Source organism: Capsicum annuum, chromosome 4, assembly GCF_002878395.1.
Source record: "Capsicum annuum cultivar UCD-10X-F1 chromosome 4, UCD10Xv1.1, whole genome shotgun sequence".
NCBI lineage: Eukaryota > Viridiplantae > Streptophyta > Magnoliopsida > Solanales > Solanaceae > Capsicum > Capsicum annuum.
This window is the reverse complement of record NC_061114.1, coordinates 163,286,553-163,305,855: the sequence shown is the minus strand read 5'-3', so window position 1 is coordinate 163,305,855 and position 19,303 is coordinate 163,286,553. Positions and strand designations below refer to the sequence as shown.

Here is a 19,303-nt window from a genome sequence, read left to right as displayed (position 1 = left end):
TTTATTAAAATAGAAAAAAATAATTTTAAAAATAAAAAAATTTAAAATAAACCGACGATAAGTGGTCAGTTTTATTTTAAAATTAATTAATTATTTTTTTTAAAACCGACCACTTGTGGTTGGGTTTTTGTAAAATTTCCAGAAAAATCGACCACATGTGGTCGATTTTCTGTAATTTTTTTTTTAAAAAACGACATGTGGTTGATTTTTTCTGAAAAATCTTTTTAAAAAATAAAAAGCAACAAATGAAACAACATATAATACAACAAAAACAATAACAACAAACCAAGTGTATTCCCACACAACATACAAAATTCTACTACAACACATACAAAATGTCCAACAAAAGTATAAAAGTGTAAAAACTACAACAAAACATAAAAAAAGTGTAAAAAGTACAACAAAATGTCCAAACCCAAACTACAACACATACAAAATTCAAAAAATTATCACTAATCTTCATCGTCATCATCTTCGTCTTTCGCATCCTTATCTGTGCTGATATCATCCAGTAGTCCTAGACCTTTTGCATCCCGAACTGCATCACCAGGACTTGGAGGAATAATCCATGCAGACTGAATAAAAGAGCTGAACTGCTCCTGCAGCATCCTGATTTGTGATACTATTTTCTCCTCCTTCTTCTGCGCCCTTTCTCTGTTCAGCAAGCTCTTCAGTGAGTTTAGAAACCATATTTTTTTGGTGATTCAATGGTTTCTCTATCAACTAAAGAGGTATAGGATGTAGGACCGGACGAAGACCTAACATTCTTGCAAAAATAATTTCTGTGGTATCCGTAGTAATGGCCTCTAACTGCAGTACCCACAGTTTGTTCCCATAACTCCTCCTCTACATGATGGGGTATTGGGTCACCCTGACTTTCAAGAGGCTGACTACTACGAAACTCACTAAGGAACTACATATATTTGTCCTATATTTAAAGTAAAGTTAAAATTAATAGTCAAAAAATATTAAAGTACTTATACTTGAATCACATCAACTTTGAGAAACAGATTCATAAATTTAAAATTTGATTTTTACATGGGCAGCTTTTGCACAACCTTATCTGGTAATATTTGTTTATGACGAGTGCAGGGATTCTCTTAGAAGACCTCTGTGGAATCAAATAGTCCAACTGTCTGCAATATCTTTACCATGGTGCACGATTGGTGACTTCAATGTAATTACTAAAGTAGATGAAAAATTGGGAGGGATCCCTTATGACATGAGGAAGAGCTTAGAATTCTTAGGGGTGATTGAGGTTTGTAGATTAACTGATCTGGACTTTCAAGGCCCCAGACGTACTTGGTCCATTCTAAGGGCCATTCATTCTAGAATATGGAAAAGATTAGTGTAATACCCGTGCTTATTTCTAGCTAGAAATCATCTCAAGGATGCTAGTACTTACTTTGAAATACAAATATATTTTTTTGTACCCGTGGTATTTTTGAGATTTCAACTTTCTATCACGTGAGAAATTGAGTTAGCGTTCTAACGATACCAATTTTGTCCAAATCCAATACCAGACGAGGAAGTTATGGATGCTTTACTCAGAACTGACCAAAATGCCCAGGTGCAACGTCCAAGTTGACGGACCACCAAACAAGTGATGGACCGCCACTTTGACCATCACAGCCAAGGCAGTAGGGCCACGTTCTGGATAAGGATTGATGGACGAGTTGACGAACCATCATCCAGGCCGTCAACTCTAATCCAGTGAACCCCATTTTTAGTCCACGTATGATGGTCGAAATGACGAACCATTACGTTTCTGACGAACCGTCAGTCAGGTCGTCATACGCCATGTTCAATTTATTTCCAGGCCTTTTTAACAGGGGTATTTTGGTCACTTACCACTCGCCTATATATACCTAGATGAGTCCAAATTCAACCATTTGCTCAACTAGGGTTTCTCTCTAAATTTAATCTCCAAGAACAAGACCCAATCTTCTTCTTCTTAAAAAAAAGGATTTCAAATCCTTCAAGTTCAAAAACATAAAGAACCTTGAGTCAGGTATGCGTAGTTTTCATCTATGGATCCATTTCGTTCATAGAGCTCAAGACCCATGTTTTAAATATTATTTTGTGATTATATTGTTGTTATATGAGCATGTACATGTTGATGATTGTTGTTTAAGTTTTAAAATGATATCTAAAGGTGTTTTCATGAAGTATATGTATTTATTAGTTGAAATCCATGATCTTTGTGTGGCTTAATATGACAAAATTCATAAACACTCTTAAGCTAAAAGAATTCATGCAAAGTGTTTGATAATATGCCTAGGATGATAGAATTCATGTCCCATGATTTAATAGTTCTTAAATGACAAGTCCATGCTCTATGCTTTACGATTTCCCATGAATTCGTTGTTGTTGTGATATGGATTGACCATGATATTGAAGCTATGCAAGTATATACATGTTGTATGAATTTTCTTTCCATGTATAAGATGTTGAGAACTATGCTTAGTGTGAAATCCGCTACTTATGATATTGTAAATTGTGGACTCTACTCATACAATCAAGTCAGTCATGTGTGTCAGTTCCTTCCATCGAGTCCTGGGGGTACTTGTACCCAAAAGAATCTAGTTATGTGCCTAAAGCCATGTCATGTTATCAGGATAATCTCAGTCAAGCCATGATCTATAGAACTTAGTCAGTCATGTGACTCAGGAAACCTCAGAAATCTCATGATCTCAGTTAATTCTCAGATAGTAGTACTATTCCGTCAGTCAACGAAAGTCAGTTACTCAGTCCATGTACCGTCAGTTAAATCATGTTCAGTCTCTTTAGATGGGAGTAGAAGTTAGCACTGAGTGAACCCAAGGATGGGAACTCACCTACTAGTTTAGGGTATGATTCATAGTAATCATCCTTGTGTTTCAGAACTATGTAGCCAGCGTAGGTTGAGACATCTTAACCTGCCATATTAGTGTTGATGAGGTGGATTAATCTTTCAGTTTAGGGTTCCCACTGTTCTAATTTTGAGTACCTGCCAGCTAAGGGTCACTCATAACTGTCCTTACCAGTGGCACGGTATTGAAAACCCTTCTAGTCGGGGAAGAGATTAAACCCTAACTTAGCTATATGTATTATTAGGGCATGTCGGTCAAACAACTACCTCCCATAGTTTCAGTCTCAGTCTCAGCAAAAAAACTCAGATAGTTCTTCAGATTTCAGTATTTCAGGACTGTCAGATACAGTCAATTCAATTATAGTACGAAACTTAGGTAGTTCTATTAGATTCAGGACTCTCAGACATAGCCACCCATGTTATCATGATTCAATTATTATTTATGTTAGATATCAATAAACCAGGTATTAGCTTACAGATCTAATTATCACGTATTCACGATTCCAGTTACTATGTATGCATATTTACACTCTTACGTTCATATCAGTCAGTCAGTTTGCATCGTTCATGCATGTAAACCCATTTTCATTTAGCCTACCTCACTCGTATACTCAGTACTCCCAGTTGTACTGACGCATTTGTGCTATGGTGCTTTCATTCACCTTACACCATAGGTTTACAGATATGAGCTCCAGATCAATAGTAGCAGTAGTATTCCAGTCACAAAGTTGCAGTGAGTCCTCATCTATTCGAGGATGATATTATTTATTTTATTTATTAGTTCAGTTCAGTTTTGCTAGATGGAGTTAGTTGAAGACATGTTCCTTCAATTCCTTATTCAAACAGTATTTAGAGGCTTTCAGATTTAGTTCAAATTTGATTCAAATTTTAGTTGTTTTGGGTATTCGTTACCCCATATGGATGTTATGATTTGTCAGATATTCTATGCAGTTGAACCTTATGGCCTATTATTCATATTTTCTGCATTATTATGTCATATATTACAGTTTATAGGTACAGATATCAGTCATGGGTTAGCTTGTGGTCCTTTGGGCTCTTAAGCACCATGTAGCATTCTGTTTTAGAAAATTGGGGTGTTACAAACTTGGTGTCAGATCCTAAGGTTCAATAGAGTCCTAGGAAGTCTAAAAGCTGCATCTAGTAGAGTCTTGTGCATGGTTGTGTTGCGCACCATATTTATGTGCAAGAGGCTATAAGATGTTTTAGGAACAGTTTCCCTTCTTTTGGTATTCATATTGTGCTAGTGAGTATAATCTCAATTTAAACTCTCAGTCTAATCTGTTCTTCTCTTATTTTAGAATATGCCTCCAAAGAGAAGAAACCAGCTAGCTTCTCAGCCCAAAGATCCTTTGGGCAAACATGTTTCTCATGCAGAGTTTAGGGCCGTATTCACCACGCTTGCTCAGTCTGTGGCTGCCCAAAATGAGCTGCCACCAGTTATTTCCGCCAATCCAGTAGCTAACTCAGCCGCAGCTAGGATTTTGTACTTCATCTGAATGAACCCTCCATCTTTATTTAGTTTTAAGTCTGGTGAAGACCCTCAGGAATTCATTGACCAAGTTCAGAAGGTCATAGATATCATGGGAGTTACTTCTTGTCATAGTGCCGAGTTAGTCGTATACCAGTTATAGGATGTCGCTCATACTTGGTACAAACAGTGAAAGTCTGAGAGGTTAGAAGATGTAGGTCCTATAGAGTGGGAGGAATTTGTCATGACTTTTTAAGACAAATTCTTTCCCCAAGAGTTGAGAGAGGCAAAAGTTCTAGAGTTCATCAACCTTAGCCAGGGAAATATGATGGTTAAGGATTATTCTCTCAGATTTACTTAGCTAGCTAGATATGCCCCTCATGTGGTTGCAGACAACATGGCTAAGATGAGCAAGTTCATGTTAGGGGTGAATGATAGCATAGTAAATGAGTATAGGTCTGCGATACTGAACAATGATATGACTTTAGCCAGGCTCATGACTCATGCTCAACAAAAAGAGGAGCAAAAGATTAAGACTAGGGAGAGACAGAATAAGAGAGCAAGGTCAGCAGTTTCAGTTTTGCTCGACCAAAATCAGAAGGAAGAAACCATTCGTAGTTTTGTCCTAAGCCAGCAATTCCAGCTCCTTTCTCCGCCAGTGTCCCAGTTCCAAAATTTAGACATGGCAACATAGATCGAGCACCAGGCTCTAAGTCTCAGGGAAGTATCAGCAGTGCCCGAACTAATCGCCTATGTCAGACTTGTGGTATGAACCACAAGGGTACATATAGAGATGGTAGCGATGTTTGTTTTAGTTGTGGCAAGCCATGCCACAGGACTAAAGAGTGTTCATAGTCAGGTCTATAGGGTCAGAAGAATTGCTCCACAGCCCAGTTCGGTCGCCCAAATTAGTAGAGTACCACTTCTAGTGCTACTAGTGGGCAATGGCTAAAAAGACTCTATGCTCTTCAGACCCGACAGGATCAGGAAAATTCTCCTGATATCATTACTGGTACATTACAGATTTTCTATGTTCATGTTTATGCTTTGCTAGATCCAGGTGCATCCTTGTCTTTTGTTATTCTTATATAGCAGGCGATTTTTGAATCAGTCCTAAAATTTTAGCAAAGCCCTTTTCAGTCTCTACCCTAGGGGGTAAAACCATCATAGCTCAGCGAGTATATAGAAACTGCCCAGTTATGATATTTCAAAAAGCCATGTCAGAATATTTAGTCGAGTTAGAGATGACTGATTTTGATGTCATTCTCGGCATGGACTGGCTTCATTCCTGCTATGCCACAGTCGACTGCAGAACCAGGGTAGTTCAGTTTCAGTTCCCGAATGAGCCCATCCTAGAATGGAAGGTTAGAACTTCATCTTTCAGGGGTCAGCTTATTTCTTACCTTCGGGCAAGGAAAATGATTTTTAAGGGGTATGTGTATTATCTCGTGCGTGTTAAAGATTCCAGTTCTGAATCTCCTAGTTTTGAATCACTCACAGTCTTAAATAAGTATTCAAACGTATTTCCCGAAGATCTTCCAGGCATTCCTCCCAAAAGGGAAATAGACTTCGGCATTGATCTTCTTTCAGATACTCAACCTATTTATATTCCGCCATACAGAATGGCACTAGCAAAACTTAAAGAATTGAAAGATCAGTTGAAGGATCTCTTAGATAATGGATTCATCAGGCCTAGTGTATCTCCATGGGGTGCACTAGTCTTATTCGTGCGCAAGAAAGATGGTTCTCTCAGGACGTGTATTGATTACCATCAGCTCACCAAAATTACGATCGAGAACAAGTATCCTCTTTCTAGGATAGATGACTTGTTTGACTAACTTTAGGGTGCCAGTTATTTCTCCAAGATAACCTCAGATCAGGCTACCATCAGCTCAGAGTTATATAATGTGACTCGGTATGGTCACTTCTAGTTTTTAGTTATGTCCTTTGGTCTTACCAATGCCCCAGCCACTTTTATGGACTTGATGAACCGGGTGTTCAAACAGTACTTGGACATGTTCGTCATAGTCTTCATAGATGATATTCCGGTCTATTCCCGCACTGAATGTGGTCATTTAGACCATCTCAGAATTGTTCTTCAGACTCTCAGAGATCACCAACTATTCGCAAAATTCAGTAAGTGCGGGTTTTGGCTAAGATCAGTAGCATTCCTTAGCCATATTATTTCCGGTGATGGCATTAGAGTAGATCCTCAGAAGACTGAAGTGGTAAGAAACTGGCCTCGCCCTATCTCTCCATCAAATATTAGGCATTTCTTGGGATTGGCTAGCTATTACAGATGGTTTGTTGAGGGATTTTCTTTTATTGCATCCCCTATGTCCAGATTGACTCAGAAGAAGGTCAAGTTTCAGTGGTCAGATCCTTGTGAGAAGAGTTATCAAGAGTTGAAGACTCGACTCTCCTCAGCTCTAGTTTTAGCTCTTCCAGATGGTTCAGACGGTTTCATAGTCTATTGTGATGCATCCAGAGTGGGTCTAGGTTGTGTCCTCATGCAGCATGGTAAGGTAATAGATTATTCCTCCAGACAGTTAAAGTCCCATGAGAAGAATTATCCTACTCATGATCTTGAGTTAGCAGCCATAGTATTTGCCTTGAAGATTTGGAGGCATTATCTATACGGAGTTTATGTAGATGTCTTCACAGATCATAAGAGCCTCCAGTATGTCTTTTCTCAGAAAGATCTCAATCTTTGTCTGAGAAGATGGTTAGAGATTTTGAAAGATTATCACATGAGTGTCCTTTATCATTCGAGCAAGGCTAACATTATGGACGATGCTCTCAGTAGACTCTCAATGGGTAGTGTTTATCACGTTGAGGATAGAAAAAAAAAATGACTCAGGAAATCCATCAACTCGCCAGACTAGGTGTTCGCTTCGTCGATTCTTCGAAGGATGGTGTGTGTGTGTTCAGAGTAGTTCAGAGTCATCTTTAGTTTCTGAGGTTAAAGAAAAGCAAGACAGGGATCCTATACTTGTCAAGTTAAAAGATTCAGTTCAGAATTAGAGAGTAGAGGTTTTCTCCCAAGGGGGAGATGGGGTTCTTCATTGTCAGGGTCGTCTATGTGTTCCAAGTGTAAATGACTTAAAGTAGTGAATTCTTACAGAAGTGCATGGTGCGCAATACTCTATTCATCAAGGGGCTACTAAGATGTACTGCGACCTGCGGGAAATCTATTGGAGTGGGATAAAGAGAGATATTGCAGAGTTTGCGGCTAAGTGCTCTAATGTCAACAAGTTAAGATAGAGTATCAGAAGCCTAGTGGACCCATGGGGGAGTTCACCATTCCTACTTGGAAGTGGGAAAAAGTGAACATAGACTTCGTGATAGGTTTGCCTCGAACTCATCATCAACAAATTCAGTTTGGGTTATAGTAGACAGGATGACCAAGTTAGCTCATTTCCTTCCAGTTCATACCTCTTATTCAGTCGAGGATTACTCTAAACTCTATATCAGGGAGTTGGTCAGATTACATGGTGTTCCATTATCTATTATTTCAAAAAGAGGTACTTAGTTTACCTCTCATTTCTAGAAGGCATTCTAAAAGGGTCTTGGTACTCAAGTCCATCTCAGTACAACCTTTCATCATCAGATAGATGATCAAGCAGAAAGGACCATTCAGACTCTTGAAGATATGCTAAGGGCGTGTGCAATTGATTTCAAAGAAAGTTGGGATGACCACTTGCCTTTGATTGAGTTTGCATACAACAATAGCTATCATTCTAGTACTAAAATGGCTATATCTGAATCTCTCTATGGCAAGAGGTGTAGATCTTTAATTGATTGGTTTGAAGTTAGAAAGGCCTCAGTCATAGGTCCTGACTTGGTTTTCGATGCCTTAGAGAAAGTTTAATTGATCAGAGAGAGACTCTGGGCAGCTCAGAGCCAACAGAAGTCTTATCCTGATGTTCGTAGAAAGGATATCGAGTTAGAGGTCGGTGACTATGTCTATCTCAAAATCTCTCCCATGAAGGGAGTGAAGAGGTTTGTCAAGAAAGGGAAACTTATTCCCCGCTATGTCATTCCCTTCAGGATTCTCAGTGTTTAGTCAAGGTAGCTTATGAGCTCGAATTGCCTTCAGATTTAGCCTCAGCTCATCCGGTCTTCCATGTATCCTTGCTCAAGAAGTGTGTAGGTGACCCAGGAGTTGTAGTCCCTAGGCAAGGTAGCTTATGAGCTCGAATTGCCTTCAGATTTAGCCTCAGCTCATCCGGTCTTCCATGTATCCTTGCTCAAGAAGTGTGTAGGTGACCCAGGAGTTGTAGTCCCTAGTCAGAGCATTGATGTTCAGAATAGTCTCTCTTATGAAGAGATTCCAGTCGAAATCTTAGACTATTAGACTCGTCGATTGAGTAACAAAGAGGTCCCTCTAGTTAAGGTTCTTTGGTGAAATTAGTCCATCGAGGGAGCTACTTGGGAAGCAGAAGTAGATATGCGTACCAAGTATCAGATCAAGCTTAAGGTAATAGTTTGCCTTAAGTTTATTTAGTTTCATATTCATGTCCTTATTATAAATGTTGAATCTGCTACCATTTTATACTCTATCATGCATTCATGTATTAGTTCAGTTATAAAATCATGCATTCTCGTCTGGAGAAACTTAGTTTATCAGAACACTCAGTCACACATTCATGTATCAGTTAGCCATGCATCAGATATGCATGAGTTCAGTATATTTAGCATATCAGTCAAGAAGTCATGTCTCAGTCAAGCATGTTCAGTTCATGTTCATTTATTATTTTCCCTTAGTCAGTCTCATTCGAGGACAAATGTTCTCAAGGGGGGATATTGTAATACCCGTGCTTATTCCTAGCTAGAAATCATCTCAAGGATGCTAGTACTTGCTTTGAAATACAAATATATTTTTTTGTACCCATGGTATTTTTGAGATTTCAACTTTCTATCATGTGGGAAATTGAGTTAGCTTTCTAACAATACCAATTTTGTCCAAATCCGTCACTAGACGAGGAAGTTATGGATGCTTTACTCAGAACTGACCGAAATACCCAGGTGCGACGTCCAAGTTGACGGACCACCAGACAAGTGACAGACCGCCACTTTGACTATCACAGCCAAGGCAGTAGGGCCATGTTCTAGATAAGGATTGACGGATGAGTTGACAGACCGTTAGATTTTTGACTGACCGTTATCCAGGCCGTCAACTCTTATCAAGTGAACCCCATTTCTTCTCCACGTATAATGGTTGAAATAACGGACCATCAAGTTTCTGATGGACCGTCAGTCGGGTCGTCACATACCACATTCAGTTTATCTCCAGGCTATTTTAATAGGGGTATTTTGGTCACTTACTACTAGCCTATATATACCCAGATGAGTCCAAATTTAGCCATTTTGCTCATTATTATTTCACAAACAAAAACTAGGGTTTCTCTCTAAATTTAATCTCCAATAACAAGACTCAATCTTCTTCAGAAAAAAAAGATTTCAAATCCTTCAAGAAAGAACCTTGAGTCAGGTATGCGTAGTGTTCATCTATGGATCCATTTCATTCATAAAGCTCAAAACCCATGTTTTAAATATTATTTTGTGATTGTCTTGTTGTGATATGAGCATGTACATGTTGATGATTGTTGTTTAAGTTTCAAGATGATATCTAAAGGTGTTTTCATAAAGTATATGTGTTTGTTAGTTGAAACCCATAATCTTTGTGTGGCTTAATATGGTGAAATTCATGAACACACTTAAGCTAAAAGAATTCATGTAAAGTGTTTGATAATATGCCTAGGATGATAGAATTTATGTCCTATGATTTAATAGTGCTTAAATGACAAGTCCATGCTCTATGCTTTACTACTTCCCATGAATTCCATGTGAGTGATATGCGTTCTTGTTGTGATATGGATTGACCATGATATTGAAGCTATGCAAGTTTATACATGTTGTATGAATTTTCCTTCCATGTATAAGATGTTGAGAACTATGCTTAGTGTGAAATCCCTTATTTATGATATTGTAAATTGTGGGCTCTACTCTTACAATCAAGTCAGTCATGTGTGTCAGTTTTTTCCATCGAGTCCTGGGGGTACTTGTATCTGAAAAAAAATATAGCGGTGTGCCTAGAGCCATGTCATGTTATCATGATAATCTCAGTCAAGCCATGATCTATAGAACTCAGTTGGTCATGCGACTCAGAAAACCTCAGAAATCTCATGATCTCAGTTAATTCTCAGATAGTAGTACTATTCCATCAGTCAACGAAAGTCAGTTACTTAGTCCATGTACTATAAGTTAAATCACGTTCAGTCTCTTCAGATGGGAGTAGAAGTTAGCATTGAGTGAACCCAAGGATTGGAACTCACCTGCCAGTTTAGGGTATGATTCTTAGTAATCATCCTTGTGTTCCAGAACTACGTAGCCAGGTAGGTTGAGACATCTTAACCTGTCAGATTAAGGTTGATGAGGTGTCTTAATCTGTCAGTTTAGGGTTCCCACCATTCTAATTTTGAGTACCTTCTAGCTAAAGGTCACTCACAGTTGTTCTTACCAGTGGCGCGGTATTGACACCCTTCCAGTCGGGCCAGAGATTGGACCCCAACATAGCTATATGTGTTGTTGGGACATGTTAGTCAAACAACTACCTCCCATAGTTTCAGTCTCAATCTTAGCAAAAGAACTCAAATAGTTCTTCAGATTTTAGTATTTTAGGAATATCAGATACAGTCAATTCAGTTACAGTACCAAACTCAGGTAGTTCCATCAGATTTAGGACTTTCAGAAACAACCACCTATGTTATCATGATTCCAGTATTATTCATGTTAGATATCAGTAAACCATGTATTAATGTATAAATCTAATTATCATGTATTCACGATTCCAGTTACTATGTATGCATATTTGCACTCTTACGTTCATACCAGTCAGTCAGTTCTCACCGCTCATGTATGTTAACCCTTTTACATTTAGCCTTCCTCACTCGTATACTCAGTAATCCTAATTGTACTGACGCATTTGCACTATGGTGCTTTCTTTCATGTTACACCATAGGTTTACAGATACAAGCTACAGATCAGCAGTAGCAGTAGCATTCCAGTCGCAGAGTTGCAGTGAGTCCTCATCTATTCGAGGACGATATTATTTATTTCATTTATTATTTCAGTTCAATTTTGATAGACGGTCAACTCTTTATTCAGACAGTATTTAGAGGCTTTTAGATTTGATTCAGATTTTAGTTATTTTGGGTATTTGTTACCCCATATGGATGTTATGATTTGTCAGATATTCTATGTTGTTGAACCTTATGGTCTATTGTTCATGTTTTTCGCATTATTATATCATATATTGCATTGTATAGGTACAGATATCATTCATGGGTTAGCTTGTGGTCCTTCAGGGTCATAAGCACCGTATAGCATTCTGGTTTAGAAAATCGGAGCATTACAATTAAACAGGGCAATGGTTTCAGATGCCTCACTGGAAAAAATGCCAATAACTAACATCACTCATCTGTCTTCTGTAGGATCTGATTATTGTCTACTACTTATGGAGATGCAGGAAAGGGTTGAAGCACATATAAAGTATTTCAAATTTCTGGTCTGCTAGGTTGAGAATCCCATATTTATTAATACTATGGAGACATGCTGGCAGAAACCTTGTGATGGAACACCTATGTGGAAATTCCAACTGAAGTTAAAAAGACTAACCTCTACTTTAAGTCTCTGGTCTAAAGAAGAATTTGGTGATATTTATGCTAATGTGAAAGAATATGAAAAGAAGGTCAGAATAGCTGAGTAAAATTTGATCTCAAATGGCACAGATATAAATAGACGGGAGTTTCACAGATTACAAGCTGAATACATTAGATATCTCAAGGTGGAAAGTGCTATCCTAAGACAGAAGTCTCACTTGAATTGATTTAAGTATGGAGATTCAAATTCCAGTTATTTTCATCCTATTATCAGAGGAAGAAGAAGAGGAATATTCATTCACAAAGTTAAAAATAAAGATGGGGTGTGGATTCAAGGGTATGATAAAATTGCTACTTCCAGTTGTCAACATTTCCAGGATATTTTTACTGGAAAAATAGAACATGTCCTAGAAGAAATGTTAGCTACCATCCTATAATGCTTTCAGATGCTCAGAATGAGGCTCTTCAAGCAATTCCTACTCTAGATGAAGTAAAGACTGTAGTATTTTTAATGAATGCTTACTTAGCTACTGGTCCTGATGGTATGAATGGAAGATTCTTTCAGTCCTGCTGGAATATCATTGGTATGGATCTGTTTCAAGTAGTGATAACTTTCTTTTATGGTCACACGATGCCTAAATACTTCTCACACACTTTTCTAGTTCTCCTTCCTAAATTTTCTCATCCTAACAAACTTTCTGAATATAAACCTATTAGCCTGAGTAATTTCACTAATAAAGTCATTTCTAAACTCCTCTACCCCATACTAGCTCACATCTTTCCCACTCTTATTTTCAGTAACTAATCAGGCTTTGTGAGGGGTAAGAATATTGTTGAAAACATCATGATTGCTCAAAAGATCATTAGTGGCATTAAGAAACCAATTGTGGGTAGAAATATAGTCATAAAGTTGGACACGGCCAAGGCATATGACAGGGTGTCCTGGTCATATACTTGTTTAGTTTTAAGAAGATTTGGTTTTGGTGAAATGTTTATTGACATGATTAAGAGAACTCTATCCAATAACTGGTACTCAGTTCTTGTAAATGGTACTAGACATGGGTTTTTCCACTCTACAAAGGGCTTGAAACAAGCTGATCCTTTCTCCCCTACTCTATTTGTTCTTGAGGCTGAAGTATTATCAAGGGCCTTAAACAATTTGCATTATCATCCTCAGTATTATGGATTTCATATGGAGAGGAAAGGGCCTCAAATAAACCATCTCAGTTTTGCTGATGACATTATCATAATCACTACTAGAAGGAGACATACTTTAAGGCTAATAATAAAGACACTGGCATCTTATGAAGTGGTTTCAGGACAGCTAATAAACAAATACAAGTTATTTCGTGGTACAAAACCAAGCTTTTCGCTCCACAATTTCAAGGATCAAAGATGAAGCTGGATTTCAGCAGAAGCAGAGCCCCATTATATACCTTGGTTGTCTAATTTATATTGGAAGACAGAGAATTAGTCATTATGCTGGGCTGGTTAGCAAAGTGGCTTCAAGAATTGCAGGTTGGTAGTCAAAACTTCTTAGTTATGGTGGCAAAGTGGTGCTGGTAAAACATGTTCTGCAAGCAATCCCTATTCATATTATTTCTCCTTGTATCACTCCCAAAACCATCTTAAAACAACTTGTGAGTTTGTTTGTTGATTTTTTTTGGGGATGGAAAGACACCAAAAAGAAGTATCACTGGGCATCCTGGAGAACCTTATGTTTCCCTACTAATGAAGGAGGGGTTGGTATTAGGCATCTTGCTAAAAATATGTCAAGCTATGCAATTGAAATAATGGTGGGTGTTCAGGAGCAGCAACACTCTTTGGGCCAAATTCTTACTTGCTAAGTACTGTTATAGAGTTAATGTTGTAGCTAAGAGAGGAACAAGTGGTCAATCTCTAGTCTGGAAGAGTATGATGAGAAATAAGAAAGAAGCTAAAAAATATATACTATAGATAATCAAATCAGGTACCTGTTACTTTTGGTGGGACAACTGGACTAGATTGGGGCCTCTACACAACTATAGAACTGATGGTGTAAGATCAAATAATGCCAAGGTTGAAGCCTTATTCATTGATGGGGAGTGGAATATACGAAACTAAGCCTAATACCAACCCCTCCACAGTTGTTAAACTGCATCATCAGAATATCATTTCAGTTCAAAAGGGGGTTCCTGATCTGCCAATTTGGAGTTTGAGTACAAATAGTGGCTTTAGTTGCTCCTCATCATGGGAAATGGTCAGAAAACACAAAGAAATAACAATGCTGAACACTTACACTTGGCATAGACTGATTCATTTCAAATGTTCCTTCCTTCTGTGGAGATTGTTGAGGCAAAAATTACCCACAAATGAAAGGCTCAGGTAATTAGGTGTAGCTCCTGTTAACTGTAGATGTTGTGCTAATCTTGAATGGGAAACCATCCCTCACATCTTTATAGAGGGATCCTTTGCAGCTCACGTCTGCTAGTATTTTTCATCCTTAATGGGAATTCTATATATCCTAGCCTCAATAAAGACTTTGATGCTGAAATGGTGGAAGTATAAATCTTTAACTAGTGCACAAAAATTGGTGTTTTAGGCCCTGCCAATTATCATTTGTTGGAACTTATGGAAATATAGATGTGCTGTCAAATATGGAGGGAAGCGGCCCCAATTAGCTAGAGTGAAATTCCTGATTTAGAAAGATATCTCTCATCTCTTATGCAATGCATTCCCTTATATCCCCTGGCCTACTGGATGGACAAAATTGATAGCTTATGTTAAGAAATGCAAAAAGGAAATAAAGGTCACATTTGTGTATTAGTCTAAACCACCATCCCATATGGTCAAGATAAATTCTGATGGTAGTGCAACCACAAATCCTGGAAGGATTAGAGCAGGGGGTCATAATAGATTATAATGGTGATCTCATTTATGCATATGCTACACCACTAGGACAGGGAACCAACAATCAACCAGAGGTGAAAGCTGCTATATGGGGACTCTCTTGGTGTTTAAACAATGGTATACAACAAGTTATGTTAGAGGTGGATGCGGAGCTCCTGGTCAGATGGACAAGAGAACAAATTCCAATCCCATGGAATCTACAGCCTCTTGTGGAGTATTTACTCAAAGACATCTCTTAGTTTCAGCTATGTATTTGCAGATATGTCTACAGGGAATCCAATTTTGTTGCAGATGCTTTATAAAAAGTGAGTCACTAAGCAGATCAGCCTCAACACTATTTTCACAATTCTCAACTTCCATCAGAAGCAGTAGGGTACTTCCAACTTGATAAAATGGGACTACCAAGTTTCAAAAGGAGGAAATTGACTATGCTATAGGAACCACCTTAGTGATTTTACCTTGATAGAGATAACCAAAAAGTATATCCATAAAGTTGTATTAGTTTTACACATTCGAATATTGTTACTAATCTTGAGGTCAGGTATATGTCCCGCTCATTGTACGAATTCTTTTGTTTTAATGATAAAGCCTGGGGGTGATTCTCAACCCCTAAAAATTACATTAAAAAAAGGCTCAACCTAGGCATCTTCATCAGTTGGATTCTTTTTCTTCTTCACATGCATCTCCTTGAATATCTTATCGAAGAATATCTTCCTACTTTTTTCTTTTTCCAACTTATGAAAAAATTATTAATCTTTAAATAATTAAAATTTAAGTAGAAACAAACTATTAAAACTGTAAAAGTTACATACCATTTTTTTCTCCATAACAATCATACAAACTACACCCGCAGTATGTAGAGAGCCACCCTTGGATGATGCCCGAGCTTCCTTTCCATTGTCCCTCAACAATTGGTATTCTTCGGTATTCCAATAGCGAATATACTATTTCCATATGGATTCATCTATCCAGTTAGGTTGTACCAAGTTGGTTCTGGCATAATCCAACAGATTGTTAAATCTGGATCTAGCTCTTTTGTAAAAAAAATTCTCCTTAAAGCACATTCATTCACATCATCCCACCAATAATATTTCTACAATAAAAATAAAAATATAATAATCAATCTTTTGTTCTAACAATGTGTTAAGTAGTCAATAAGTTAAATCCTTACATAAAATTCTTAAAAGATTCTTTCTCTGTCATTTTTTGGAACCTTTTGCCAACTGGTCCAGTAACCGTTGAAGTGCCGACAAATGCATTTACTCACAAGTTTTCCAACTCCAGCATCAGGCGTAAACCTACAGCACAAGATCAAACAGTAATTTCATAGAGCATAATAATATAGTAAAGAAAAATGAATAATGTTATTATATTTAGAAATATTACCCTGTTCCATATGGAATAAGATAACGTCTCCCATAATCATTTCTGTCTCTAGGATGTGGAGCAAGTGTTGGTGGATGCACTGGCATTGGTGGATCTGAATCACTGGATAGAGTGCCTCCAAGATGAAGATCCGACAACCCAATAGACCCAGCAAAATCACTGTGTGAACCTGGGTGACTGCTACAGGAGGGTACGGATGATGGTAGATGTCCGGATATGCCAGCGGTCATCCTATACTACTGTGATGATGGTGGCATAGTGATAGAAGCAGAATGAGTTAGTGTAGACCCATGAAGTGTACCCATATGAATAGGAGCAGGAACCGAATGCTAAGACAATCTAGAATATGAGGGTCATGCTGGCGCGTCAGCAGATTAACCCTCAGTTATATGAATACCTATCAGTCATCTTTAAGGCGTAGGTTGTTTTTTTTTTTTTTTGTAGGATCAACTTTTCCCTTACCTTTGTCACATCTACCTGACATATAAATTATGTAAAGTTAACAAGTAGTTAGTTCCTAAAAAATAAATATATAAGAAAACATTCCAAGAAACTAATTTCAAGTTACTGATTCACATTTCAAATCGCTCCAACAACACGAGATAGACAAGAATATTTTTATTACTATATAAATTATGGAAAAGTGAAAACAACAATCTTAAACAGTATATTACATATCAATCTTAAAAAAGAAACATAAAGGTAAGTATATAGTACAAAGCATAAAGACATCAATATATAATAAATACAACCAACACAAACTAATCGTCCTCTTCTGAAGACTCTCCATTAAACCATTCACCCTCTTTTTCCTCATCTCCTATTCACTCAGCCTCTTCTTCCACAATATTAACTTCTTCAAATATATTTTTCGAGTGATTCAAACTATCCACTAAGTCAATGTCCATTAACTGGTGATCAATTTGCATTTCATTTTGATACGCAGTCTCCAGTACATTCTCAACTTCCACCCATCATATAAGCTTTGTTTTGATTATAGCCACCAATCAGAATTATCACTGTGCAATGGATAAGGAGCATAATACACTTATTTAGCATTTTGTTCTAGAACAAATGGATTGTAAACAGGATACGACCTATTGTGTTTCACTTCAATGATGTTATGGTACTTATGTACTCTTGTGATTAGATCAAACCACTTACATCGAAAGAGAAAAAAAATTTATTGGGAAACCAGTATACTCCAGTTCTAAGATCTTATGTATGATGCCAAAGTAATCAACATCATCATCACCCTTAACCCAAACACCACTATTATTTGTTTTTCTTGTTCTGGAGTGTTCTTTGGTGGAAAATTTATACCGATATACTGTGTAATGGGACATTGCATGAGCTTCAACTGGACCTAAAGAAATATCTCTCAAAAACCGATCGTATGCGGCAGCATTTGGTGACTGGTGTACCTAAAAATATTATACACACACACACATATATATGTTAGTTGAGAAATGTGTAAATGTTTTAAATTTATAAAAATATTAATACACTTACGAATCTTATATGTAAACCATGTTGCAAAGGATGCATACACTTGATTTTTGTGGAATTGAGTCTTAAATAAACTAAAGACCCAACATACGAAACACAATTAGTTTCCTTAAGGAAATGAGTAAATAAATAAGATATGTTAAAATTTTAATCTCTTTACTTCAAAAAGGGCTCAACTTTTGGGCAATTCAACAATACATACAAGGTTTCTGATTTGCGCTCTGTGGGAGTGAGTCGACGAAATATAATCTTTTTAGTCTTATAGTCAGATTGATTGAAAATTGATATTGGTTGTAAGTGAGGCTCATTCTCATCATTTTGATGATGATTCAGTCGATTTCTTGAACAAGCAACTTCATCATGAAAGTAGTATGAATAAAATTGAGACGTTTCTCTTACAAGATATGCCTCAACTATAGAGCCTTCTACCCTATGTTTGTTTTTGGGACCCCTTTCAAATTTTCTAATTGCCCTGCACAATATTAAGATTAGATGTTTACTATATTGAAAAAAGATATGTATAAATTTAAATATGTTGCAATTGCTTACCGCTCGAATGGATACATCCACCTAGTTTGAACTAGACTGCCTAGCCGAGGTTCGTGCACAAGGTGAATGGAAAGATGTTTCATCACATCAAAGAACGCTGGCGAAAAAATCTTCTCCAACTTATTGGTCATAACAACAATATTAATTTCCATTTGAGCCTGATTTTCTTCTTTTAATGTGGTGGTACATAAGTCTTTGAAGAACAAACTAATCTGTGCTATTGGTTTCCATATATTTTCAGGTAAACCAATAAAAGCAATTGGAAGTAACTGTTCTATAAAAACATGACAATCATGGCTTTTCATTTCATGTAAGATTCCTTGTGCCATATCAACCCTCTTTCCTAAATTTAAGGCATATCCATTGGGCATCTTCAAACTTTGGACCCACTCACATATTTGACGCTTTTGGTCCAACTTGAATGTAAAACTAGCCTTGGGCTTAAGAACATTGCCATTTGGCCCCCTCCTGTAAGTGTAATTCTCTGCGTTTGGAATATTCTGGTAAGTCAAGTCTGGCCTTAGGATTACCTTTGCTTTGCCGATGACATCCATAACTGTGTTGAACAAGTTGTCAAAATAGTTCTTCTTAGTATGCATGATATCAACATTATTTGTAAGTAAATTATCTGGCCAATATTCTAACTCCCAAAATATACTTTACTTAGTTCAGTTATGAGAAACGCCATATCCATCTAGCCTATACAATGGCTCCTCGCTGACTTTACGCAAATCCTGAACTCTCCCACATGTCATGACCAGATAGCCTTGGAGGTGGACCATCATGTTCCCTTTGATTCCTTCTGAATGCATTTCTGAGTCTCCTAAATTCATGATCAGGTGGCAAGAAATAACGATGACAATCAAACCATGAATTTTTCTTGCCATGTCTCAATGTGAAAGGTTTTGTTTTTTCCATGCAGTATGGACAAGCTAACTTTCCAGCTGTTATCTACCCAGACAACAT

General features: G+C 37.4%; 1 protein-coding gene across 10 annotated transcripts in view; it reads right to left on the bottom strand.

The window, feature by feature from the left end:
- Positions 1-245: 245 nt before the first annotated feature.
- LOC107852484 overlaps positions 246-19,303 on the bottom strand; it is a 56,410-nt gene continuing 37,352 nt past the window's right edge. The window contains exons 3-7 of one of the 10 annotated variants that reach the window (XR_007054272.1): positions 16,677-16,756; positions 16,280-16,518; positions 16,065-16,191; positions 15,706-15,986; positions 264-654 (exon numbers count right to left, since the gene is read on the bottom strand). Coding sequence is in view for 3 of the 10 variants with exons in the window: in XM_047410352.1 (XP_047266308.1) it covers positions 16,074-16,191; positions 16,280-16,515 (354 nt within the window). In the remaining 7 variants the exon portion in view is untranslated. Of the gene's footprint in view, positions 655-15,705; positions 16,192-16,279; positions 17,704-19,303 lie in introns of those variants that run through there. The other 9 variants (XR_007054269.1, XR_001669442.2, XR_007054271.1 and 6 more) reach the window with 9 other exon arrangements.